General features: G+C 43.3%; 1 protein-coding gene across 3 annotated transcripts in view; it reads right to left on the bottom strand.

The window, feature by feature from the left end:
* Nucleotides 1-4,325, bottom strand: part of LOC113211075 (gustatory and odorant receptor 21a-like) — a 60,604-nt gene extending 56,279 nt beyond the window's left edge. Inside the window, exons 1-3 of one of the 3 annotated variants that reach the window (XM_052269582.1) lie at nucleotides 3,803-4,325; nucleotides 3,518-3,702; nucleotides 1,501-1,634 (exon numbers count right to left, since the gene is read on the bottom strand). In XM_052269582.1, coding sequence (XP_052125542.1) covers nucleotides 1,501-1,634; nucleotides 3,518-3,596 — 213 coding nt within the window. In that variant the 5' untranslated portion in view covers nucleotides 3,597-3,702; nucleotides 3,803-4,325. The other 2 variants (XM_052269584.1, XM_052269583.1) reach the window with 2 other exon arrangements.
* Nucleotides 4,326-9,129: the final 4,804 nt, after the last annotated feature.

The following is a 9,129-nucleotide window of genomic DNA, read 5'->3' as shown; positions in this document are numbered from 1 at the left end:
GGGCTGCCCGCCCGGGGGTTGCACGGAACCTGCCTGGTATTTGGCCAGATTTTCTTTGTCTGGGGTGTGCCGTGTATCATCCCGTACTCGCCTTTGAATTTTTATAGTGCACACAATTCTGCGTTGATTTGAACTTTTGTATGAATTTCTTTGTACGAAATCATGCTGTTATTGCGCTCAAACTCATTCAAAACGAAACGCTGGCCTAAGCGCGAATATTTGTACAAAACATACAAAATACATTTAGCGTGTATGGCTGGCTGTTTCGGCACATCACTCGTGAAGGAAATTCAAGGATCCAGGTAACGTTAGTCCTCACACTTCAGCCATACACTCCTAAAGTCTAACGCAGCTCTTTGCAACTTCCAGTGTTCTTGATAAACCTTCGTAATACAAACAGGTGGGGGGACGAAACAGATCTGTTTATAGTACCGTCAAAATGTCTACTTCCGGACAAATTTGTTCGTTTTTCGTCAATATTTATTAAAAGGATAGGCGTGTGCAAAATTCCAGCGGATTCTGTAAACAAGGCGCCAAGGTAAATGTTAGCGGAAATTTTCTTTGAGCCAGTTCACGTGTTCACCTGTACGAGCCTCTGAAACCCTGTGCGGATTTGATTTCGGGGTAAATCCGGACTGTCCCTATTTATAGTATTAAACGCTAGTAGAACAGGTCGATATGCCAACACTGCACTGCGGCTGGGTACCATTGCACACGAACTTAATCCATAACTGCGGAACCAGACTGATCTTGAAATTTTCAAGGTACAATTGTTGTGTTTAAGAAGTTAAGCAACTGTTGCAAAATAGGGATTTTCTAGTGGAAGAACATCGGCTTCGCAAATTACGCTAGTGGAATTCGTAAACCAATCTTTACCTCCGAGGATTTTGTGAAAATTGAAGATTTAGTGCCGTTTTGACCGTTCGTCTAAACAATTTTCTTCTAAACATGCGATTTTTCATCTTAGATGAAAAATCAAATTTTCATCTAAAATGGTATTTTTCCACGAAAAAAAGGCAATCTTCCTCTAAACATTTTACCTCTAAAATTCATCCAAGAGTCAATATTCACTGTTAACGAAAGTGTTCAACGTACGTGAACTTTAAGTGTTGAGCACTACGTTGTACACTTTACAGACTGGAAATTCAAATGCCTACAAATGCTCAACAGTAAATTCCAACAATTTAAAGTGTTGAAAGCTGCATGGTCAGTGGTCAGTCCCACAGTTGAAATTTTGTGATTAACACTTTGAAGTATTCAAATTTCTACCCGAACAGTGAATAGTGTGCAAAGCAGTGTTCAACAGTTGAACGTGCACGCCACTTGAACACTTTTGCTAACAGTGTTTTCTTCGTATTTTGAGCAATCTGTTTGAATCATTCAAAATTCACCGAACACCTTTTCACAAGATGATTACAGTTTAGTCTTCAAAAGATATCGTAGAGAAAGAAAACAGCGCTCTACGATAAGTTTATTACAATATACAAGAAAAAAAAATACCCTTTCGACGAATTCGACGTCTGCGTATTCGTTGATAGTCCTGTGCAGCGCTGCGCACGCCATCGAGACGAGGAGCATGACGATGAAGAGGCAGCGGAAGGCCGGCCACGACCTCAGGGGCACCGCCGCGTACCCTGCGTGCGCTCCCGCATGAGACGAGTTGATAGGAAAGTATATGTGAATAGGGCCTCTTGCGGCCCCGCAAATTGAGATGCTGCTCACAGCATCCGCTGGGAACTTATAAGCCCAAAACTAGGGAAACGAAACTGCTGACATTTAGTAAGAGTATTCATTAATTTTTCTAATTTTGTCAGATTCTTAGGTACTTTTCAGTGGTATCAGATGATATAGGCCACCTAGGATCCCTAGAAGGGTGTGGTTCGACGCTAAAACTGTAGAAGTAGTTTTACTTACTTTACAATTTTCTGCGAGGGGGAGATCACTTGCGAAGTAGTTCGTATACCTTCCCCCGAAATAGTCCGAATTAAAGGCGAAATGGAGGCGAAATAGAGGCGAAATAGAGCGAAATAAAGACGAAATATACGCGAAACAGTCGGTGAAATAGTCGCGAAATACCCCTGAAATACTCCGAAATAGCGCGAAATAGCCTGAAATAATCCGAAATAAGCGAGAAATAGCCGAAATGGCAGGAGAAATTCCACGAAATAGTCCGTACGCTACGAACCTTAGTGATTTCCCCCTCGATTTTCTGACATCTGATTCAATGAACCTTTGGTCATTTTCATCTAATTTTCGTCGAAAAAAAATGCCCTTAATAGTAACGAATCTAACGTGACATTCGTTTCATTCTGAATCGTGTCACGTTTGTTTAAAAATATTGTGTCACATTCGTTTAAACGTGAATCGCCTAATGCCTGGTGCCATTTGAGTATGCATTAACACTCTAAAAAATAATACGGAATTCTGTATCAAATTTGATACAGCTTTTTGTATCAGGCTCTTCTGATATAGAAACGTGTAACATGGGTACAAAAATCTGTAATTTGATAAAAATGACACAAAATTCCGTAAATGTTTCTAATTTCTGTAACAGATACAAGTGAAAGTAACGTTGGATACAATATTCTGTATCATAGGATACAGAATCATAGAAGATGGTTGACACGGTCTCCGGGAGCCCCGGAGGCATGACCCCGGGTTCCACCGGACCTCGAGGGGGCCACCACTCGCGTAATGCTGTGTACAAGTGAGGTTGTAATCCCTCTGTAACCCTTATGTATTCCGTGTAAAACTTGACCAAATTTTAAACCATTATCACTAAATTTCACTTTATTGTCCAAATTTAATGGTTTTAGAGCCATAATTTCAACAATATTCATGTGTAATCCCTCAAAATTCATGCGTAATCCATGCAATCACGTAATCCTGTGTACACCCTAAATTGAAGTGGTGGCCCCATCGCCGGACCTCTCCTCAGGTAGCCTAGGTGGCCGCGCGGGTAAAGGCGGGACTTCCTAATCCGGGGGTCTGGGGTTAAACTCCCGATGCGGCAAGGTATACATTCCTTCAAATTAAATCAAAGGTGTTAGTTCCCCAGAAAAAGAAGAGGGGGAAACGGAGGAAGAGTAACGAGATAAAGAAGTACTATTTTAAGACCCCAGAGAGGTCTGTGTCAGGTGATACGGATTTTCGTATCCATGATACAGAATGAAATCTGTATCAAATCTGATACAAATTTCTGTAACATGTGATTTGCAAATTACTACGTAACAATGTTACAAAATTTTGTACTGATTATTTAAAAAGTGCACGTGAAGTCACGTTCAAATGAATGTGACAGAATATTCATACGTATGTAACACTTTTCACATCGAAACGAATATGACGTCACATTCCTTGAATAACAGTAAAGGGCGTGACGTTAAAGGAGTTCGGACGAAATATATGCCTTTTACCAAGAACCTCCAAGAGCGGAATGACATCAATTAGTTTTATTGGCAGTTGAGAAGTGCTAGTTAGGTAGGTGCCCGTCCCGTCCACCACTCGATGTACTTGCCTCCTCCAGCTTCTTCCCGAATAGGCCAGCCGCCCACGGCCTTGATGAGTACGGCCAAGTGCCGGACCTGGTGGTACATGCTGGCTCTGACGCGATTTAAGTGTTAACTAGTAGAGTATCTTGGCTTTACAACTGACACGGCCACGAGTCTGCGAAACTCCATCGAATAGGGTGTTCCGGGCTTCCTTGAGCGGCAGTGAAAAAGAAGAAATTCACTGATTTATTTGTTTCCGCCTCGTGAGTATGAGAAATTGTACTGGTAATTTGGCCCGAGTCGATTCTAACCTCTCAAATATGGAGGGGAGCTCGAAACTGATCTCACAGTTTCTCATACCTAAAAGGCCGTGGAGGCACGCAACACGCAATCAGCTCGACAAATCAAAACCTTTCGGAAACTGAAAAATCAGTGAGTTTGTTATTTTTAAACTTCCGTTTTAGATTAGAGCGCACTGTTGCCGTGCGCGACTCCGAAACTCTCTGTTAAAACCCGAGTCTGAGAGCTCCTCCTGCTGCCGCCAACCATGGCCATGGCTTGCCTCGGCGAGCACGCACTCATGGCTCAGCGCAGACCGGTGCGCGCAAATAGCTCCGGCGTCCCCCCCGGGAGCGAGTGCCCTGCGCCCTGGACGATCATTAACGCGTAATCGCAACTAAGCGGTCTCCGGCATCGACCTACACCCTGTTATGAACAACAAGCAGGCCCACCCGGGCCCACCCTTCCGCTAAACGAAGTTGCCAGCTTCCCACCGCTCCGCAGGCAACTCCGTTCGGCAGGGGCCGGGCCTGCAGCCTGCATGGCCTGCCGGTGGTGTTATAGTATAGGCGGTAGCCAAAAAAAAACTGCAAAACATATAAAAAGCGGGATTTTTTTTTTATGAGTTCTCTAGACCCTATTCTTTGATTTGACCCGCAGCACACAAGTTTTCGACCCATAGGAGCCGAGATTTTAACGCATTTGTTCAAAATTTGAACCAAAATGGTCGAAATTTCAAAATTGTCGTAGGAAAGTCATCTTGGACACTTTTCCGGGTAAACTTGACGCGGGAAAACGGAAAAACACACTCTCGAACCCTTCCGACCCCTCACTTGGGCCCCAGACGCCGCCATTTTGGATAATTTGGGCCTAAATGCCGAAAGGAACAAGTTATCCGCAATGGCCCGATATGGGTGTCGTTTCCGCATATTACAACATTTCTGATGCCGAACATTAGGTCCAATGAACGCAAAATCGACTTTGACTCGATTAAGTGGTTAGTGTTGCACAGGTAATCCGGAAGAAATGCAGAAATTTTGACATTTGGTATGCATTATTATTCTGTCATAATTGTAAAAAAATTCTTGAGAACAAATTTTTCAGTGTAAGTATAATATGTCATACTTTGAGAAGTATTTTTTTACATTTCAGTGTCAAATTTAAAACAATGTTACAGGAAAATAGCGAGTGAAGTACAGACAATACTTCCAACTAAGAATCTGCTAAGTCCCCATCTATATCTTCGTCCAGCTCAGGAAGAGGATCGTCGTTCCTAAGTAATCAGAAGCATACGTATCGTAGGTAAGTATCAAGTATGAAGTACCAGTACATGAATTTAATATGAATGGCTTACTTTTTGTTTTCACATTTACCCTTGCATTTTTTGCAGGATAACGCACAGGGGACGCCAGCCCTTCTGCAAGAGCAGCGCCTGGTGCCACAACCAGAGGCACAGCCGCATGCACTTAGTTCCCTGCAGGTTCGCCAGATGTCCTCCCGGTCAGTCCAGTGCGGCACCCACTGGCCTTGCTGGGATTTCCACCCCCAGGCACTTGGCAAAGGATGGTTGTCCCAGCTCTTGTCGAGAGATTTGCCCCAGATAATGCCGGCTTGATACGCTGCACGGCGCGTATGCTGTTTTAGTGCTTCTGCAGTTGGAGGGATGAGCAGTAAGGGCTTTCCTTCGGTGGCAAAGAGATGCTGTCGGGCGTCTTTCACGGTGTCACAAATGTCTTTTGCCCCGTACAGTGCAATCACGAACCGTTCCATTACTGGAAGGGTCAGATCAGGTGGGTTCACATTAGGCATTCCTATAATTTTAAAAGCCCGTGTGGTTTCCTCGTCTTTCTCGTCCCATGCAGCCCACGCCGATTTCTTGCCTTTGTGGGAGAAGAAGGAAACGGTGTCGCACCCCGTAAAAGCATGGAAGCCACGAAGTGCACATGATCTGTCTTCACCCAGCTTTTGGGCGATGGAATGGGCTGCGACGAACCTTTTATTCACACCTACGCCAAAGTGCACCCACAGCTCGGTAAGCCCCAAATTGTGCAGGATATGAAAAAAAGACACAGCAAGCACAACAACGTCTGTGTCGGAGCATCGGATCATTAAAGATTTAGAACCATGATGAACCATATCTTTCGCATGTAGAAAGATGCGCCCATCTGCCTCCTCCATCCCAGCACAACTTACATTGTGCAGTGATGAACCCTTGAAACAATTAACAGTGAATTAGGTCGGATTAAATTAAAGATAAAAGTAGAATGTAATCACAATGAAATACGGTTACCTTAGAGCTAAAATTAGATTTGATGGTTTCATTCACATTTGTAACAATTTGCACATTGTTGTACTTAAGTGCCATTTCTGCTAGATAACTAAAAAGTTCTGCCTTATTTCCATCATTTTTCAGATAATCCTCCCATTGCCGATGTTGCTTTGGAAATGTACCTGTTTAATTTGTTATAGTGTTATTGCTATTTATATTATTATCGTTATTGTTATTTATTTATTTCGCAGACGCACCTTTCTGAGGGAGACCAGGACGCCGCGCCCCTGTGCCACGTGAGTCGCGTGCTGTAGCCTTAAGACTTGTTTCGCTGTACTGATCCCAAATTATGTCTACTCTTTTGCAGTGCATCTTTGCAGTCAAGTTTGCACAATAACTAGTGATTTGATCACTAAAGTCTTGAAACGAAATAGTTCCCTCGCGGGGCTTCACCATGCGCACTAAGGCTGCTCCGTCCAACAATAATCCATCACACGTGTTAGGTGGCGCTATGGAGTAAAGAGTACATAGTTATTGTAAGTACATGCAAAAAAATAAATACTGTGTCCATTATGCTTCAGTATTAGAACACATAAACTTACGTTCATCTCCCACAACCTTTTCTAAGATTTCCATTAACTTAGCTTTCTGCCCAGTTCGGATATTTCCGTTCAAAGCTAACGCAGGTGGACAGGGCTGATTCTCGTGGTCAAAAAATATATCAAGGTCAAGGGACCGAGCAAGGCTGACGATAAAAAGTCGGGAAAACAACTGCAAGTCACACTTTAGTTCCGCAACTTGTGTGTTTTTCTGACTTTTTTTCAAGGCAAATATTTGAATATTTTCTTTTTTTACAGGGTTATAGAAGGGTATTTCGCCAGTTTCCAGCCTTTTTACTACGAACTCATTGAGCATAGAAAGTCCACGACTTTCTGCTGTATTAAGTGATTCAATTCCCTTCTCGCTCACTTCAACTCTTGTGTCTAATACTAGAAGTTTGTTGTTCTTGACCAGAAATGGATTTTCACTTTGAAGGAAACTGTGCTTCAGAGCAGCACAACTTTCAAAAAATTGCTCTTGAAATTTGGGGTATTGCTCATGGTGCTTCTTCTCTGTCTGTTTTTTCTGATTCCCTTCAAATTCAGAAAGCAGACGTGTCACCTCGGGCCCTGCGACAGTCCAGCGCCTAAGGGCAACTGGGTCGTGAGTCAATCCAATAGCGCCTCCAGCAGATTTAATGTTAGCATTGTTTTGCTCGTGAGCATGATCAATCCCAAGTGCGGAAAACGAATCCAGGGTCTTTCGAACAACAAACGCTCCTAAATAGGAAAAAGTAGTTAGTGTTTGATATTATGTAGGTTCAAAGACACTACATTGATAAACTAAGTGTGCATCTCCTGAAAACTTGTACACTGGAAACGCAAGTGTGTGAATGTCGCACACTTGTAGGAGTGTGAATATCCATTTGTTCACTTCCCTCTGAGTGTACGAATAGATTTTCACACTCCTACAAGTGAGCGACATTCACACACTTGCGTTTCAAGTGTGAGTGTCCAACTTGGGGGTGCATTTGCAAGTGTGCAACTACCCTGTTCAACACTTCATTTAATTGGACGTTTACTGTGTAGGAAGTGCTCAATAGAGCAGTTAACACTCACAAGTTTTAAACAGTTACACACTTATTTTATCAGTGTAAACTGGCATTCGCGTAAAAACGAACCCATGGAAAAACGGCGATGGACTTCAGGAACATTTTTTTCTAGTGAGGACAGGTCCAAGGCATGAACAGTGAGCCAGCGGGCATACAAGTGATGGCCTGATGAAAAGAACCACGGAAGCATGGCAGCGATGGACTCCCTGAACTCAGCATAATGTGCCTCTCGTACTGCCCTTACAAATTTAAGCAGTAATAATTCAAGTCTTAAAACAAGGAGCCAAAACTTGAAGGTTGGTGATCGCGTGGCACTTTCTGCAATCCAGGTTTCGAAGCTCACGTCGCTGTCCGGGTGATCATTAAAGTACGCATCTTTCAGGAGGGAATGTAGCACAGCTGCCGTGTACTGGTGAAATAGACGAGACTTGGTAATACTTGAAACCTGACAAAAGAAAAACAAGTTGTTACTAGTGTGACCGACGACAGTACAGCGTTAGCTTGTTTTATCAAAACGAACGCCACCTTCAGCAAACCATCCGCTGACCCACTAGGAAGAAGGCCTGAGTTTGCAACAATGCCAGACCATCCACAACCCTTCATAAGATCACCTAAAACTCGAAGAAAATTTTGTTCTATGTGCAAGGGCCCAAACAGTACAACAAGATTCTTTTGTCCATATTTGTCTGGGTCACTCCACTGTAAGAGTTTCATAAGAGTTAACAGTGGCTGGTCCACGCAGATAACAGGAATCTGGCCTGGATTTAGAAACTCTGTTGTATTTTTCACTATATCTAGGGCATGTTTAACCATTGCAGGAGAAGTCGACTTTTCGTGAAAGAGTGGAAGTAAAGAGTTATTCGACACAGAAAGGGGGCATACGCCTTCATGGGTGGCGCGATAAGCCGCCCAAGATGACATCTCAGTGATCAAATCCTCGTTCCCTGTCAACTGATCATGAATATGGTCAAGCCAGTCTCGCTCTCCGTACCATAATTCTTCAGTACCTGTAAGTATAATGAACGTGAGTAATCAATAAAATCAGTGGAAATAATATTACATCATTTTGTACTTTTTTACCTGCTAGGTCTGTGACAGATCTACAAACATCTGAAGGATATGGTGGAGGAGATGGCTGAGTATTTTTAATGAGAAACTCTGGAACCTCTGAGTATTCTCGTGGAAGATTTGGTACGTGCCGAGACCCAGGCTGAGCTGCCTCTTCGAATGTGGTATTATAAAGTCTTGGAGTTGGCACCTCACCATTAAGAGGGAGCTGAAAGAGTGAAATTCCAGAGCCATGGAATTCCCCCTGGCTTGTAGTGCTCGATGTCTTCAAGTCGATGTTATCAAAGGCGGCCACAGTGAAGAGCCCCTTCTGAAGCACTGAAGGGCAGACAACACCTTCTTCTGCAGCTCTTTTTACAACAAAACGAGCC

Source organism: Frankliniella occidentalis, unplaced genomic scaffold (genome assembly GCF_000697945.3).
Source record: "Frankliniella occidentalis isolate FOCC.00 unplaced genomic scaffold, Focc_3.1 Scaffold96, whole genome shotgun sequence".
Lineage (NCBI taxonomy): Eukaryota > Metazoa > Arthropoda > Insecta > Thysanoptera > Thripidae > Frankliniella > Frankliniella occidentalis.
The sequence above is the reverse complement of the archived record's forward strand: the minus strand, read 5'-3'. Positions and strand labels throughout refer to the sequence as shown.